The sequence below is a fragment of the Lithobates pipiens genome, unplaced genomic scaffold, assembly GCF_037356315.1.
Source record: "Lithobates pipiens isolate NorthernLeopardFrog02 unplaced genomic scaffold, aLitPip1_a1.2 Scaffold_18, whole genome shotgun sequence".
NCBI lineage: Eukaryota > Metazoa > Chordata > Amphibia > Anura > Ranidae > Lithobates > Lithobates pipiens.
The window spans coordinates 177101279-177120144 of record NW_027507758.1 but is presented as its reverse complement, the minus strand read 5'-3'; the positions used below and the strand labels follow the sequence as shown (position 1 = coordinate 177120144).

The following is an 18866-nucleotide window of genomic DNA, read 5'->3' as shown; positions in this document are numbered from 1 at the left end:
TCAGGGACTTCTACTCCTCCCTCTATAATCTTCCCCCCTCGGGTGCCTCGAACCCCACTTCAACGCCCGACTTAAACTGCTACATTCAGGACACTGCCTTGCCCTCTATTCCCTTAACTGATAGAGCTGATTTGGAGCTACCCCTGTCCACTTCTGATTTTCTGACAGCGATTAAAGGCCTAAAGAATGGCAAAAGCCCCGGCCCTGACGGTTACTCCCCACAGTTCTATAAAACATTTGCACACCAACTCGCCCCGATTTTGGCCAAAACATTTGAGGACATTGATGATGCACATCCCCTCTCACTCCAAATTCTCCAGGCACAGATAGTTGTTATACCCAAACCGGGTAAGGACCACATGCAATGTGGAAATTATAGGCCCATATCCCTACTGAACGTAGACCTCAAGCTTTACTCCAAAATCTTGGCAACACGTCTCGCTCCCCTACTCCCCTCCATCATTCATAACGACCAAGTGGGCTTTGTCCCGGGCCGAGAAGCTAGGGATAACACCACTAAGACTTTACATCTCATTTCATATGCCAAATCCCACAATATCCCTACCCTTCTACTAGCCTGCGATGCCGAAAAGGCGTTTGATAGGGTGAGCTGGAAGTTCCTCCAGGCCTCCCTGCAACAGATAGGCTTAGGCCCGCGAATGCTCTCTAAAATCATGGCCCTATATACGAGCCCATCTGCCAAAGTCTTAGCTAATGGAGAATCGTCGGGGGCTTTCGGAATCCGGAACGGCACCAGGCAGGGATGCCCGTTGTCGCCACTCCTGTTCGCAATTGTTGTAGAACATCTGGCTCAAGCCATCCGAAACAATCCCTCCATTCATGGGATCAACACCCCCTCGGCTCCTCGCAAGCTGTCACTCTATGCAGATGATCTGCTCTTATATATCACTCAACCCCGCATTAGTCTTCCAGCCATCCTAGAGGAGCTTGACCGGTTTGGCACTCATAGTAACTTTAAACTTAACCTAAACAAGACGGAAGCTTTAAATATCTCTTTACCCCCGAAAGATCTGGACTTTGTTCGGGAGCGGTTCTCCTTTAAATGGCAACCACGCTCGATCAAATATCTTGGGACAGAGATTCCCTCAGCTGATCATGACGTATATACCCTAAACTTTAGCCCATTGCTGACTTCTATCAGACGTTCCCTCGAGAGCTGGCACAACCTCAAGCTCTCCTGGTGGGGGAGAATGAGTGTTATTAAAATGGATATCCTCCCGAAGGCATTATATTTATTTCAGGCTCTTCCCATTCTTTTACCGGGGACTTTCTTTAGGACGCTACGAGCTTTGGTAAACAAGTTCCTCTGGCAACACCAACCTCCCAGACTTAAGCATAAGATTTTATGTGCCCCCAAACTTAGGGGGGGTACGGGCCTCCCGGACTTCCAACTATATCATACATCAGCGGTATTTTCCCGACTTCTAGACTGGTTTCCGCAATCGAACATCAAACCTTCCACCTCAGTTGAGCAGGACATGGCAGGGGTGGACCTGCGTGCCCTGCTATGGGGGTATAACACCAGATATCGCACGATGCAGGAGCTCTCCCCCTTAACGAGGGCGGCCCTTACATTGTGGTACACTAAAGCTACTCCTTATGCCTTATCCACAGATCCCAGCCCATTAACGCCCCTGTTTGATAATCTGGCCCTCTCCTCCATAGCAGCTAAAACGTCCTGCGGGAACTACAAGCGTGACAGTTGGCCGACAGCAAACCAGTTTGTCCACCCCGCCACTGGACACTTCCGTCCTCCCTCTGACTCACAAGCAGCCACCTCTTCGGACTGGTTGACCACGATTTCCTTAAACCAGCTATGCAGAGACCTTCACCTCTCGGGCAAAACACACAGACCACTCACGTTGTTTGAGGATCTTTGCAAACTAGCCCAAACCCCCAGACACACTCTGTCATTAATTTACAAAGATGTTCAATCTCGCTCATACGACGCCCTCCCGACCTATACGAGTAAATGGTCTAGAGACCTGAATTTAGATATCACCCCAACACAGTGGACTACCTCCTTCACCCACACGCATCACTCCTCTAGGTCAGGGTTTTCCCAAGAGAAGAACTATAAATTGCTCTCGAGGTGGTACAGGGTCCCGGTCTCGGTGCACAGGATGTTCCCTTCAACCACAAACATGTGTTGGCGCTGTCACGGAGCACAAGGTTCTTATATTCACATGTGGTGGGACTGCGATAAGGTTCGCCCATTTTGGAATAAAATATATGAAATTTATAATGAGGTATATCAGACCACGTTGCCTCCTTCGCCTTTGTCTGCTCTTCTATCCATTCTCCCAGGGACAATTCGGTCCCAGAAAGGTAGTCTTTTAAGATTCTTTCTTTCAGCAGCCCGTCACACCATTTCCCTGTGCTGGAAGAGGGAATCCGCTCCCTCTATTTCAACTTGGGTGGATAACATTAATGACATCATGCTCATGGAGGAATTGCAGGCGAAGGCGGATGATACTTATGATAAGTTTACTATGCTGTGGTCTGTCTGGCGGCATCACTCTCAAAAGGAAATATTTCTTAACAATCTTAAACTCACTTGAACAATCCTTCTGCCATGATTGAGCAGAGAGTGGTGGCGCCGGGAGAGCCACGGGTAACACCGGAAGAACATACATAATTGTTTCCACAACTGAAACTAGGCGACTGTGGTGCTTTTATCCTTCACATAAACCAAGTATTTTGATACATGTGTTGATCATTTTGTTTCCACTAAATGAATCTGCTGTGCACTCCCCCCTTTCCCCCTCACCTGTCTTCTTTTCTTTCCCATCTTCCTCTCCCCATCTCCCTGTAGTACTTACCTTCTCCCCCCCCCCCTCCCTTGATCTATTGTGTTTAACAATGTGCATTAGTAGTCGTTGTTGGTGACATGAGTTATATGCCTACTCATTATCAGGTACACTATGTTATCCCACCTGGCATATAGTCGTACACAAGTTTTCATTATTAACTTTGTAACCTTACCCTTCCCCATCCCCCCTTCCCCTCCCCTCCTACCTACCCTTGGGTTATACAGCATACTATGTCCATCTACTTGGACATGTTATACGCTCAGGAAAATGTTTGCAACTTTCTGCACTGTTAATCGCGTTTAAATGTTCATACGTTAAGTACCATCTGAGTGGTTGTAATTGTTTACCACTACCTCCCATTTCCCCCCCCCCTTTTCTTTATTCTGTACCCTTAATTATTTTTACTGCAAAATGATTAATAAAATATATATTCAGCCTTAAAAACTGTAATGCATGATATGAAGATTTGTGTATGCTTGCATGCTCTGTCATAGGGCTAGATTGAAGCTTTTCAAAAGACAGCTTGTACAACTCAAAGCACAGATTAAAACATTATTCTAAGAGCCCATTCACACAGGGGCAACTCCTGATCCGACTTCAGGTCGCCCCTAGTCGCCTCAGGTCGCCTCAGGTCGGACAACATTTAAAAAGCAATGTAAGTGAATGAGAGCCGTGTTAATGCACGCTACTGAAGTCGCTCCGACTTCAAAAAAGGTTCCTGTACTACTTCTATCCGACTTGTAGGCGACCGGTACCCATTGATTTCAATGGAGGTCGCCTCCAAGTCGGATCTCCGTCTATACGGAGGCGACTTTGACAGAATTATCAGCTCTCAAGAGGGAACTCCACGGCAAATTTCTGAAAAAAAATTGGCGTGGGTTCCCCCTCCGAGAGCATACCAGGCCCTTAGGTCTGGTATGGATTCCAAGGGGAACCCCCTACGCCGAAAAAACGGCGTGGGGGTCCCCCCCAGATCCACACCAGACCCTTATCCGAGCACGCTACCCGGCCGGCCAGGAAAGGGGGTGGGGACGAGCGGGCGGCCCCCCCCCTCCTGAGCCGTACCAGGCCGCGTGCCCTCAACATGGGGGGGTGCCTTGGGGGAGGGGGGGCGTGCGGCCCCCCCCACCCCAAAGCACCTTGTCCCCATGTTGATGAGGACAAGGGCCTCTTCCCGACAACCCTGGCCGTTGGTTGTCGGGGTCTGCGGGCGGGGGGCTTATCGGAATCCGGGAGCCCCCTTTAATAAGGGGGCCCCCGGATACCGGCCCCCCACCCTATGTGAATGAGTATGGGGTACAATGTACCCCTACCCATTCACCTGTGAAATAAAGTACAATAAAACACACAACACAGAGAAAAAGTATTTTATTGCACAGCCGGGGGTCTTCCGTCTTCGGGGGTCTTCTCGCCGGACTCCTCCGCTATGTGTGTGTAGCTCTTTTGCCAGCGGAGGAGTCCGGCTTTCTTCCTCCCCGCCGCCGGCCTCTTCTCCCGACTTCGGGGGTCTTGTCCCCCTCTTCGGTTCTTCTGCCGGGCCACCGCGCCTGGTCCGGTGGCCCGGTCTTCTGTCGCCGTCTTCCGTTCTTCTGTCGCCGCCTTCGGTTCTTCTGCCGGGCCACCGCGCCTTCTTATAGCTCTTTTACAGGCGGTGGCCCGGTCTTCCGTCGCCGCCGCCGCCGCCGCCGCCGCCGCCTTCCGTTCTTCTCCTTCTTCTTCTCCTGGAGATGTTGACTCGACGAGCTCTCCGGCCACAATGCCAGGGACGCGCTCCGCTGCCTCTTATATAGGGACAATGGGGCGGTGTCACATGGGTTGATGTCACATGGGTTGGTCACATGGGTTGATGTCACATGGTGACCCCACCCCCTTACCATGTGACATCAACCCATGTGACCAGCCCATGTGACATCAACCCATGTGACACCGCCCCATTGTCCCTATATAAGAGGCAGCGGAGCGCGTCCCTGGCATTGTGGCCGGAGAGCTCGTCGAGTCAACATCTCCAGGAGAAGAAGAAGGAGAAGAACGGAAGGCGGCGGCGGCGGCGACGGAAGACCGGGCCACCGCCTGTAAAAGAGCTATAAGAAGGCGCGGTGGCCCGGCAGAAGAACCGAAGGCGGCGACAGAAGAACGGAAGACGGCGACAGAAGACCGGGCCACCGGACCAGGCGCGGTGGCCCGGCAGAAGAACCGAAGAGGGGGACAAGACCCCCGAAGTCGGGAGAAGAGGCCGGCGGCGGGGAGGAAGAAAGCCGGACTCCTCCGCTGGCAAAAGAGCTACACACACATAGCGGAGGAGTCCGGCGAGAAGACCCCCGAAGACGGAAGACCCCCGGCTGTGCAATAAAATACTTTTTCTCTGTGTTGTGTGTTTTATTGTACTTTATTTCACAGGTGAATGGGTAGGGGTACATTGTACCCCATACTCATTCACATAGGGTGGGGGGCCGGTATCCGGGGGCCCCCTTATTAAAGGGGGCTCCCGGATTCCGATAAGCCCCCCGCCCGCAGACCCCGACAACCAACGGCCAGGGTTGTCGGGAAGAGGCCCTTGTCCTCATCAACATGGGGACAAGGTGCTTTGGGGTGGGGGGGCCGCACGCCCCCCCTCCCCCAAGGCACCCCCCCATGTTGAGGGCACGCGGCCTGGTACGGCTCAGGAGGGGGGGGGGCCGCCCGCTCGTCCCCACCCCCTTTCCTGGCCGGCCGGGTAGCGTGCTCGGATAAGGGTCTGGTGTGGATCTGGGGGGGACCCCCACGCCGTTTTTTCGGCGTAGGGGGTTCCCCTTGGAATCCATACCAGACCTAAGGGCCTGGTATGCTCTCGGAGGGGGAACCCACGCCAATTTTTTTTCAGAAATTTGCCGTGGAGTTTCCCCTTGAGCTCATTCTCTGCTTGGCCGCGGCAAAAGTCGCCTGGCCTGGGGCGACTTGTAAGTCGTCCCAAGTCGCGCTTGAAGTCATCACAAGTCGTTTTGAAGTCGTCCCAAGTCGCCGCTGTCAAGTCGTGTCCAAGTAGCCTGATCAAGTCGCCTACAAGTCGTGTTGCCCCTGTGTGAATGGGCTCTAACTGAAAAGAGAATACTCGTTCTACTTTAGGATTAGATCAACTGAAACAAAACAAAGACGTATATTTTGCCCTATAATTCTGTTTAACTAGATTGCACATAAAATCGGATTTCTACAAGTTTAAAAATGCAAAAATTCCAACTTTTGTATGCCTTGAAGTGAATCTGTGTCTTGCACATTCAAGCAAAGCCATGTTTACTTAAACGGAAAGAGCAAAGAGAACAAGCCTTGTGTAAAAATCCAAGACATTGGCTTAGGCCAGATTCACGCTGGTACAACACAACTGTTGTACGACTTTCATCCAACTTAGCCCTGCAACATCAGGCCTACTTTGATCTGACTTGAACGAACAGGATAAGATTTTGCTACAAATTTGATATAGTCTGACTTGTCCTTTGGCCAATCAAAACAATCCCAGTGTGATATAAATTCCTCTTGCTGCTTCTGCAATCACCATGTCAGATGTCACAAGTCAGACATTAATGGACGGTGGAACGGGGATAGATGGAGGAAAGGTTATGGCAGGTAACAAGAAAGTTCCCATGTTACAAACAACCATTGGAAATGATAGGGTCATTTGTACTACTAAAAAAGATATGCAAAACACCAGAGCAAAATGTAATAATGCATTAAAGTTTGTCCACCAATGCCAGAAGTCTGCCAAGCAAAATAGGCGAGTTGGAAGCTCTGGTGCACGAGGAGAGTGGTATTGCTGAAACTTGGCTTCATTCCTCACATGAATGGGCTATTAATATTCCTGGCTAAGCACTCTTTCAGAGCGACGGGGTAAAAAGGAAAGGTGATGAGGTCTGTCTCTATGTGAGAAGTGATCTCAAAGGGAGTGTGAAAGAGGACCTAATTGATGGAGAGAGTGATGTGGCTGAAGCATTATGGGTGGAACTGCATATAGATGTGCATAGTTCAAATATGCTCATTGGAGTTTGTTATAGATCACCCAATGTTAATGAGGAGGTGGAGACTCAGCTCCTTGCACAGATGGAAAGGGCTGCAAGGGCTGGGATGGTGATAATGGGGGATTTTAACTACCGAGGAATTGACTGGAGTAATGGCACTGCTGGAACAGTTAAAGGGCAAACATTTATAATCCTATTACAGGACAATTTTATGGTACAGATTGAGGCCCCAACTAGGAATGATGCTCTTTTGGACTTGGTAATCTCAAACCATGCAGAGCTTATTACTAATGTTTATATAAAAGGAATATCTGGGTAGCAGTAACCATAACATGATTTCATTTTTTTAATCTGATTTTTTTTTTTTTATCCATGTCATTTTAATAAAATGCTTTTCAAGTAAAAAAAATTCTATCGAAAGATAGTTTTCTAGTTAAGGTACATTCATAATTTAGTTTATTTAGCACGAAATGGAGCTTAGTTATTTAGCATGAGGCTGTATATTCTGCAATATTTACACTTTTGGTAAACTACTCATTCAATGAATCCAAGCTCTACAAGCTGAGATAACATACACTGCATTGATGCATTCACACAACTTCACAGTAACCATGAGATAAAACAAAGTTCAGGAATATTCCTTTATCCCATTGTTTTGCAAATCTATGTACACTACAAACTTTATGATTAAATTGGTTCGGATATCACTGTTTTACTAACCTGGCTTATTATTCTAAATAGGAAACCTTCATTTTGTTTGCAAATATTATAGATTCTAAATACCAGTAAGTATAAGTCCTTACATTTAAAGAGCACCTGTAATTTCAGATCCATCATGGCAGTGCTTGTTAGCGGGCATCTACTCACCTGCTGCCGCCACATCCCTCACCTTGTTGTGTCACTGCAGCATCACCAGCTGTTCCATTAAAGTGAATGGGACTGTCGGTGAGTCAACAGCGGGTCAGAGGAGGAGCCGCTGTGGGACAGAGATGACAGTTGCTTTTTAAAAATTATGATTTAGATAGAGCAGATTTAAATCAAGCGTTTTTACAAGTGATTTAAATCGACTTGATTTCATTTAAATCCACCCTGTCTGTAAGCAAAAAACACCCTCTGGAAAAATAAACACACCGGTAGAGCGGGAGCAATAATTCTTGCCCTAGACTTCCTCTGTAACTAAAAACATGCAACCTGTAGAATTTTTTAAATGTCGCCTATGGAGATTTAAAGGGTGAAAGTTTGTCGCCATTCCAAAACGGGCACAATTTTGAAGCGTGACATGTTGGGTATCAATTTAATTGGCATAACATTATCTTTCACAATATAAAAAAAATAGGACTAAATTTACTGTTGTCTTATTCTTTAATTTAAAAAAAAGTGTTTTTCCAAAAAAGCGCGCTTGTAAGACCGCTGCGCAAATACTGTGTGACAGAAAGTATTGCAATGACCGCCATCTTATTCTCTAGGGTGTTAGAAAAAAAAAGTGTATAATGTTTGCGGTTCTAAGTAATTTTCTAGCAAAAAAAAAAGGTTTTTAACTTTTAAACAACAAATCTCAAAAAGAGGCTCGGTCCTTAAGTGGTTAAATGTTACAAGAATATAAATCAAAACGAAAGGAAGATTGCAAAATATAGTAGGACAAACCCCAAAAAAATCTTCAAACATATTAATAGTGAAAAGGTCAGATCTGAGTATGTAGGCCCTTTACAAAATAATCTAGAGTGGGTGACTAGGGACAAAGAGAAGGCAAATTTATTACATACTTTCTTCAGTTCTGTATATACAAAGGAGCATGGGGGGGATTAAGTCCATAACGGGAATGGTATTGCCACAACCCCAAATGATCCACAATGGCTCAAAAGTGATATGATCCAAAAGTAGTTAGACAGAATAAAGCACCTGGATCAGATGGCATACACCCACAGACCCTAAAAGAATTGAACTCTGTCACTTCAAAGCCATTATATCTAATTTTTAGGGACTCGTTAATGATGGGAATAGTAGCACTGGATTGGCAAAGGGCCAATGTGGTGCCTATATGCAAAACGGGAACAAAGTATTTTCCAGATAACTATAGACCTGTCAGTTTAACGTCTATAGTTGGGAAGATACTGGATAGTTTAATAAAAGACCACATAGATGAGTTCTTGCTGGAAAAAAAAATGTAAGAATCAGACAGCATGGACTCATGAAAGACAGAAGTTGTCAAACAAAGCAGATTTATTTTTATGAGGTGGCAAGTAAAACCTTGGACAGAGGGGTGGCGGTGGACGTAGTATACTTGGATTTTGCAAAATCATTTGATACAGTTCCCCACACACAGCTAATGTGTAAGGTAAAGTCTACAGGCTTGGAAATATCAATTTGTAAATGGATAGAAAACTGGCTAAAAGACAGAATTCAGAGAGTAATGATTAATGATTCTTACTCTGAATGGTCTAAGGTCATCAGTGGTGTACCCCAAGGTTCAGTGTTGGTACCCTTACTTTTTAATATCTTTATAAATAATATAGGGTCTGGGGCTTAAAAGTGCCATTTCAGTCTTTGCAGATGACACCAAACTAAGCAGTGGAATAACATCCTTACAGTCTCCAATTTACAAGCCGACCTCAATGCACTAATTAGGCGACTGTGTGGCAGATGAGGTTTAATGTTGATAAATGTAAAGTTATGCACTTGGGGGGCTAAGAATATGCATGCATCATACATACTATGGGGAGTACAACTGGGGGGATCTATAGTGGAGAAGCATCTGGGTGTTTTGGTAGATCATAAGCTCAATAACAACATGCAATGACAAGCTGCGGTTTCCAAAGCGAGCAAAGTCCTTTCTTGTATTAAGAGAGGTATGGACTCCAGAGAGAGAGATATCATTTTGTCCCTGTACAAATCATTAGTAAGACCTCATCTGGAATATGCAGTACAGTTTTGGGCATCAGTTCTCAAAAAGGATATCGGGAACTGGAGAAAGTGCACAGAAGGGCATCCAAACTGATAAGAGGTATGGAGGAACTCAGCTATGAGGAAAGATTAGAGGAACTGAATTTATTTTCTCCTGAGAAGAGGAGATTAAAGGGGGATATGATCAAAATGTAAATATATATATATATATGGGGTCCATATAGTGAACTTGCTGTTGTTATTCACTTTACGGTCAACACAGAGGACAAGGAGGCACTCTTTACACCTAGAGGAAAAAAGATTTAATCTCCAAATACGGAAAGGTTTCTTCACAGTAAGAGCTGTGAAAATATGGAATATACTCCCTGCAGAGGTGGTTCTGGTCAGCTCAGTAGATTGCTTTGAAAAAGGTCTGGATTTTTTCCTAAATGTACATAATATAACTGGGTACCAACATTTATAGGTAAAGTTGATTCAGGGAAAATCCAATTGCCTCTCAGGGGATCAGGAAATACATTTTTCCCCTGCTATAGCAAATTGGATTATGCTTTGCTGGGGTTTTCAACCTTGCTCTGGATCAACTGTGACTATAGGATTGAGTATATGGGATTGTATATTATTTTTTATTTTAATGGCTGAACTAGATGGACTTGTGTCTTTTTTCAACCTAACTATGTAACTATGGATGGTTAGGACAAGGATCCAAGTGAGACCAAAGTTGGACCAAAGTAGCGCAGGAACCTTTTTGAGGCTTCGTTCACACCGGTACAACAAACGCTCTGACTTTGGGAGCTCATCTGGGGTGATGTGTGCAAATCAATGTTTCCCTATGAGATCTGACTTAAGTGGTCCGACACAAGTCGATCCGACTTTGAAAATGCTCTCTGCACTACTTTGGTCTGACTTTGATCTTACTTCAGCCCATTGAATATCACTGCCCCCAACCAAAGCACCTTGTCCCCATGTTGATGGAGACAAGGGCCTCTTCCTGACAACCCTGGCCGTTGGTTGTCGGGGTCTGTGGTCGGGGGGCTTACTGGAATCTGGAAGCCCCCTGTAACAAGCGGGCCCCCAGATCCCAGCCCCCCACCCTATGTGAATAAGTATGGGGTATTATTGTACCCCTACCCATAAAAAAAAGTGTCAAAAATAAAAAACACAGTACACAGGTTTTTAAAGTAATTTATTAAGGCAGCTCCAGCTCTTCTCCCTCCTCCGCTGATGTCTTCTGCCTCTGCTGGTTCTTTTCCCCTCTCCGGTTCTTCTCTGTTCTCCGCTGATGTCTTCTAGCCCTCTCCAGTTCTTCTCCCTCTGTCTGCTGTCTTCTATCTCTGCCGGGTCTCCTCTCTGCACTGCCTTCTCCCTCTGTTCTTCCTCCGATGTTGACTCAACGCTCTCTCCCGCTCTAATGCTAGGTGCACAGTGTGCCACTACTTATATCGGCACCGGGCGGGGTCACCGGGTGGCATCACCCGGAGGCCCCACCCCTTGTGATGTCACCTTCCTGGGCATGTTGAGGGCATGTGGCCTGGTATGGTCCAGGAAGGGGGGGGTGTTCGCTCATCCCCTCCCTTCTCCTGAACTGTCGTGCTGCTCGCTTGGATAAGGGTCTGGTATGAATTTTGGGGGGACCCCATGTAGTTTTTACGCCCTTGGGGGTTACCCTTAAAATCCATGCCAGACCGAAGCATTTGGTATGGTCTTGGAGGGGGAACCCATGCGGTTTTTTTATTTGGCGTGGAGTTTCCCCTAAAGATTCTTACAAGACACAAAGTGCCAGGCATTGTCAGGATCAAAATCGGATCACCATTCATAGAGTTGATGTCGGACTGCAAGTTGCAGGGCAAAGTTGGATCCACAGTTGTAGGACTGTTGTGTCGTACCAGTGTGAACCCGGCCCTTAAAAATCGGACCGACTTGTGTAAGACCAGTTAAGATGGCTCTCATAGGGAATCATTGATTTACACATGTCATGCGCTCCCAAAGTCGGAGCTATGTCGTACCAGTGTGAACGTGGCCTTAACCGGTGATTCACCTCCCATTCCAATCCCCTCAATTTACACAGCAACTGGGTTCTCAGTTACCAAGCAATGCATTGTGGGAGGAAAGGGAGAGAGTTGCCTATTACTGTAGATCCAGAATTATTTCACATGACTTTGAACTTAAAATCACATAACTTTTCATTCTGAGTTGAGTTCCACCAATCTTTATTTCAATATGCTAAATTCACAAAACTAAAACTCCGGTATAAGGAAACAAAGGTCTATTTATACATTATTATTACTACAGGCACTTATAAAACATTGTCAATTTACTGCTTTACATATAATATTGTACATTCACATGAATGTTTTCAAACAAAATTCACAAAATTTTTACTTAAGTTTCATACATTTTCCACTAAATGTATTGAGAAAAACCTGTGAATCTTGGGTGTAAGTTGTGCAAATCTTGTGTGGAAACTTTCTTAACCACTTAAAGCGGGATTCCACCCTGAAGTGGAACCTCCGCTGATCGGAACCCCCCCCCCTCCGGTGTCACAATTGACTCCTTTCAGGGGGGAGGGGGGGTGGAGATACCTGTCAAAGACAGGTATTTTCACCCACTTCCGAGCATAGACTCCCACGGGAGTCTACGCCATTTCCTGCCCTGCCGCGCTGTCTGCTGGGACACACACGGGTCCCAGTGACAGCGCAGAGATTTCCTATTGCGCGGCGCGCCTCGCGCATGCGCAGTAGGGAACAGGGAAGTGAAGCCGATTCGCTTCACTTCCTGATTCCCTCACCTAGAATGGCGGCGGCAGCAGCCGAGGCCCGAGCGGTCGATCGGCCTCGGCTGCCGGCATCGCTGGAACCCGGGACAGGTGAGTGTCCATTTATTAAAAGTCAGCAGCTGTAGTATTTATAGCTGCTGGCTTTTAATATATATTTTTTTGGCGGAATCCCTCTTTAAGCCCCGAACCAGAGGTCTTTTTACAATTTCGCACTACACTGCTTTAACTGGTAATTGCACGGTCATGCAATGTTGTACCCAAACGAAATTTGCGTCCTTTTCTTTACACAAATAGAGCTTTCTTTTGATGGTATTTCATTGCCTCTGCAATTTTTATTTTTTATGATATAAATGGAAAAAGACGGAAAATTTTGAAAAAAAAAAAGATATTTTCTAATTTTTGTTATAAGAAAAATCGAATAAACTCAATTTTAGTCATACATTTAGGCCAAAATGTATTCAGCCACATGTCTTTAGTAAAAAAAAAAATGTCAATAAGCGTATATTTATTGGTTTGCGCAAAAGTTATAGCGTCTACAAACTAGAGTAAATTTTCTGGAATTTACACAGCTTTTAATTTATGACTGCCTATCTCATTTCTTGAGGTGCTAAAATAGCAGGGCAGTACAACCCCCCCCCCCCCCAAATGACCCCATTTTGGAAAGTAGACACCCCAAGGAAATTGCTGAGAGGCATGTTGAGCCCATTGAATATTTTTTTTTTTGTCCCAAGTGATTGAATAATGTCAGAAAAAAAAAAAAAAGTTTCCAAATGTTGTCACTAAATGATATATTGCTCACACATGCCATAGTTATATGTGGAATTGCACCCCAAAATATATTCTGCTGCTTCTCCTGAGTACGGGGATACCACATGTGTGGGACTTTTTGGGAGTCTAGCCGTGTAAGGCCCCCCCGAAAACCAATCACTGCCTTCAGGATTTCGATCACAGTTTCGAAAGGTCATAAAATGTCAAAATAACACAAACCGCCCCCCTCCCCTTCAAATGACTATTTTGGAAAGTAGACACCCCAAGCTGTTTACTGAGAGGCATGTTTAGTCCATGGAATATTTTATATTTTGCCACAAGTTGCGGGAATATTACAAACTTTTTTTTTTTTTTGCACAAAGTTGTCAATAAATGATATATTGCTCACACATGCTATTGGCATATGTGAAATTATACCCCAAAATACATTCTGCTGCTTCTCCTGAGTACGGGGATATCACATGTGTGGGACTTTTTTAGAGCCTAGCCACGTACGGGACCCCGAAAACAAAGCACCACCTTCATGATTTAAATATAAAACGCTACCAAAAAAAACTGTTAGCGATCGCAGGGATCAGGCCTGACTCTGCGAACGCTGCAATTATGTGTTTAGTGTTTTGTAAGTGACCGTGATCGATCGATAGTGAACTTGGGTGGGCTGGGCGGAGGGGCAAATGCAGGTGCTAGCAGGTATCTGGGCTGTTCCTGCTAACAATGCGTTTTTTTGAACCCTAAACTGCTGGGGACGCTACTATCGATCTGATCAGATATTGATCTGTTCAGATACTATACCACTGCGGGAGGTGTATGCTTTGCGCGTGGGTGTTAGCGGTACTGGCACTAACCTAGCGCTGCCTGGGGCGACACAGACCCTATCTGACCTTAAAACCTAATTGATATCACCCGCCGGATGATCAGGGGGGGTTAAACCTTTATTGGGTAATAAATGGTGGGTGCCCTGATGCTATAAAAAGCAAACTAACTAACCAGCGTCACCCGTAACACTTATACGGTGATCACTGGTGAAAGGGTTAACTAGGGGCAATCAGGGGGTTAAAACCTTTATTAGGTAGTATATGTGGGTCCCTGACGCTATATAAAAACCTGACGGGGAACCTAAATAACTAACTGGCTAACCAGCGTCACCAGTGACACTTATACGGTGATCGCTGGTGAAAGGGTTAACTCTAGGGGCAATCAGGGGGTTAAAACCTTTATTAGGTAGTATATAGGGTGTACCCAACGCTATAAAAACCTGGCGGTGAACCTAAAAAATAACTAACTACCTAGCGGCACCAGTGACACTAATGCAGCGATCAGAAAAGCAAACGCTTAGTGACACTGGCAAAAGGGGGTGAAAGGGTTACCTGGGGGGCAATCAGGGGGTTAAACCTTTATTGGGGGGGTAGGGGGCTACCCTGGACCTAACACTAACTGCCCTGACAGTTTTTACAGTTACAACTGACACTAAATGCAGTGATCAGTAAATAAATGATCACTGCAATCATTGACACTGTGACGGGGGGCGGGTGTTGATCGGGGAGTGACTGGGGGTTAAAGTGTGCCTATGTGTACCTACATGTCAGTGTAGAGTTGGTGCACTTACTAGGATGTCTTCTCTCCTCACCGTCAGGTCAAAAAGACCGCCCCAAGGAGAGTGACATCACTTCCTCCTGCCTGTATTTACACTACACAGGCAGGGGAAGCTTCTCATTTGCCAGGAACGATCGAGAGGGGATGGCCAGAAACCAACGGCCATCCCCTCATCCCGGATCGCTCCTGAAGCGAAAATGGTCCACCGCAGCCAGCGGGAGGGGGTCCAATCGGACCCCCCCACCCGCTGGAAGGCAGGCACGTACAGGTACGTGCTTGTGCCTGTCCGTGCCATTGTGCCATTGTGCCGACGTGTAATTACATGCGGCGGTCCTAAAGTGGTTAATATACTTTATTTCAACAAGTTCTTCCAAGCCGAGCCTAATAGCCCATACCCACCACAGATACATCCAAATGCAACAGGGCATTCACTCAAAATCCCACACAACTACGTCTAAGGTTTCAGTTCAGCTCTTTAGCTACATGGGGTAAGGGCTTCTTCTCTTTAAACGGAGAGAAACCATGTGTAAAATATAAGGTACCATATACAATAAAAAGGACTTAAAATGTTAAAAACACGTTGTCCACATGCAGGAAAATCTTATACTCTCAACTGTTCTTCTGTGGCATGGATACTATGTGGGAGATATTTTAAAGCGTAGGAATATGAAGTGAAAAGTAAAATAAATTTAGACATACCTCTGAAAAACGTTCAAGGAGAGAAGATGGTAAAAAGTCCTGGGGCTCTGAATGAACTGGGGGTCCTGTCCAATTACTCTGGACAAACAAATGAAGGCAGCCAACACCCAAGTAGAACACCAAGAGCTGTCTGTGAAAGAAATGATGATTAGCAGTTAAGCAGCAAAAGTGTGATGTAAATCTGAAAAAATAGGTATGAGTTTAAAGCGATTGTAAATGATCACCTTGTAAAAAAATAATAATAATGTGGATGCTGTAATAATGGGGATGTAGCTGTGTTCAGAATTAAGCAATCACATTCAAACTCATGTTAAATCAGAGTCAACATACATCTGTCATCATTTAAAGTGCCATTTAAAGTGCAATAATAACCTTACTCGGTCGGAAATCCAAGCATTAGATAAGCTGATACATAAAGAGGACCTCATAATTAAGCCCGCAGACAAAGGGGGTGGTATAGTCTTGCTAGATAGATCCGATTATGTAGCAGAATCTCTCCGCCTCCTTGCGGACGATATCGCATACAAAAAACTGACACATGACCCGACTAATGCTTTCGCAAAGGAAGCTGAGGCCCTAATTAAGTCTGCCCTTCAAGAAGGCATTCTTACTAAGACGGAAGGTGCTTTCCTACATAAGAATTTTTACCAGATCCCTTATTTTTATTACTTGCCAAAAGTACAAAAAAATCCCCAACATCCTCCCGGTCGACCAATTGTGGCCTCCATGGATAGCGTCACTACCGGCTTTAGACTCTATATTGATCAGTTCTTGCAGACACTGGTGACGCAACTCCAATCCTACATTCGTGATGGCCACCATCTCCTTGAGATCTTGGCCCCATACAGATGGGAACCCTCCTATGTATGGCTCTCTCTAGATGTTAGTTCACTTTATACCTCCATACCGCATGCCTTCGGCCTTAAAGCGATAGAAGACTACCTAACCAACGATTCCCCTAGTAAATATGTGCCAGGTTAACTTTGTAATAACAGCTGTAAACTTTTGCCTAACACACAATTACTTTACCTTTAATGGCAAATTCTACCAACAGATTTTGCGCCCCTCCTACGCCAACCTTGCGATGGGGTTCTGGGAATCTCGCTTTTTCTACAAAAACAACCCCTTCGCTGAAAATATCATCTTCTTTGGAAGGTATATAGATGACCTGATCATTATCTGGGACAGTGCAGTTGACTTAATTTCCCCTTTCATCCAACACTGTAATAACAACCCCTATGGACTATCGTTCACGTTCAATACGAATCCTGACACAATAGCTTTCTTAGATCTGGAATCAGGACATGAAGGCCACACCATCATTTCTAAAAACTATATGAAGCCCACTGCAGGTAATTCGTATCTACACTACAACAGTTGCCATTACCCAAAGTGGATTAAGAACATACCGAAGGGGCAATTCTGGCACCTCAGACAAAATTTCAATAAACAAGTGGATTACATAGAATCCAGTACAAACCTGAAAACAATAACCTAGAAAAAAATTACCCGGCATCACTCATAGATGATGCATTTGAACAATGTCTCCCAGGGAAAGCGACCAAAATTGACCACCCCCCACATGACTTTTCCAGTAGATTTATTACTACATTCCATAATGAGTACAAAACCATGGAAAAAATATTGAGAAAACATTGGGGCATCCTGCAACAGGATCCACATCTGCGAGCTGAACTTCGAGCTCGACCCTCCGTCACCTATCGCAGGGCCCCCAACCAAAGAAATAAAATTGCACCTAGTAAACTCAAAATACAAACACATCCCTCTATGGCCTCCAAACTGATACCCCTAACTGGGATGTTTCAGTGTCAAAAAGCTCTCTGCAAGACTTGCAAGTTCGTAGATCACGGACAAAAAGAATTTACCACTAAAGGCAAGACATACACGCTAAAAGAATTCTTCAATTGTTCGTCCGAATTCGTGGTGGATGGACTGAGTTGTCCTTGTGGTCTCATTTACGTGGGGAGAACCATCAGGACACTCAGACAGCGCTTCGGCGAACACAGAAGACTTATTGAAGGAGGTACAGACCCGCATATAGTGTGCCACGACATTTTCCCCACTTTCATAAACGCTCTACAACAGGCCTAAAAGTATGGATCATTGAACAGATCTCAAATCACTTCCCCCCGGCGGAGATATTCAAAAAACTATGTGCTCGTGAAACATTCTGGATATATACCCTGGATGTTCTCTCCACGGAGAGAATCAATGAATCCATCGAAATTGCCACGATTCTCTGAGTCTATACACCCTGATCACGTCAGGTTGTCTGATGGAGGTTTTTTTTTTTACGATATATGATATATTATCCTCCCCGTTTTTTCCCCCAAAAAAATGTCTTTTTAAAAAAAAAAAAAAAAAAATTTTTCTGACAGGTACAACATGAGTTCACCCCTCAAACTTTTATTGTCTGTTATTACCACGGTGTTGTATTGTATGTTGCTCATACCTACACCTTCTTTGTACTGCCCGTGCATTTTATGTTAAGAAATTAATTCCTAGTGCAGAAAATAAGTCCTTGTAAAACTGTTCTCCCTTTTACTTTTTTACGTAATTAGTGATTTTTGTATACAAATTTGCCTATTTTATTATGTGGCTTTTCTCATCCTACTTCCTTTGATTTTATTATAAGATGTATTATTTATGTATTATTATTGTGATGATTTTTTTCAGAACTGGTCGATCGGTCGATCGATGGTCCCGGTAAGCAGGCACCAACCACTTCCTTATTATCATCCTCCTTTTCCCCCCAAATCTCTTTTCCCCATGCACAACTAACCTTTGCAGTTAGTATGTAGTAGGTTATATCCTTACAGTTCTTACATTATCCTGCGGCTCCTCTCCTCCCCTTCCCCTCGTCATCTGTTTCTTCCTTTTCTTCTTTCTTTTCCTTCCTTTTCGCATTATATTTCAGTATATACAAAGCTTTTGCTTCCCAGTCCCCATAGTATCCCTTTAGCACTATTCCCCCCCCCCCCCCCATCTGTTCTTTTTAATCCATATATATAATTTTTATATATATATTTTATTAGTGAAACAATCAATATGTTTATATATATATATATATATATATATATATATATATATATATATATATATATACATATTCCCCCTGTACTCATTATTCTTGTTCACATATCTTAAATTATTTATGCTGCTTCCCTGTTCGTTAGTTTCAACCACTTCCTTATTATCATCATCCTTTTTCCCCCAACTCTCTCTTTTCCTTACACAACTAACTTTTGCAGTTAGTATGTAGTATGTTATATCCTTAGACCCCTTTCACAC

At 44.8% G+C, this 18866-nt stretch overlaps 1 protein-coding gene across 1 annotated transcript in view; it reads right to left on the bottom strand.

The window, feature by feature from the left end:
• Nucleotides 1–18866, bottom strand: part of TTC27 (tetratricopeptide repeat domain 27) — a 626083-nt gene that overhangs the window by 538333 nt on the left and 68884 nt on the right. Inside the window, exon 4 of the mRNA XM_077486426.1 lies at nt 15555–15684. Within this exon, the coding sequence (XP_077342552.1) occupies nt 15555–15684 (130 nt within the window). The remainder of the gene's footprint in view (nt 1–15554; nt 15685–18866) is intronic.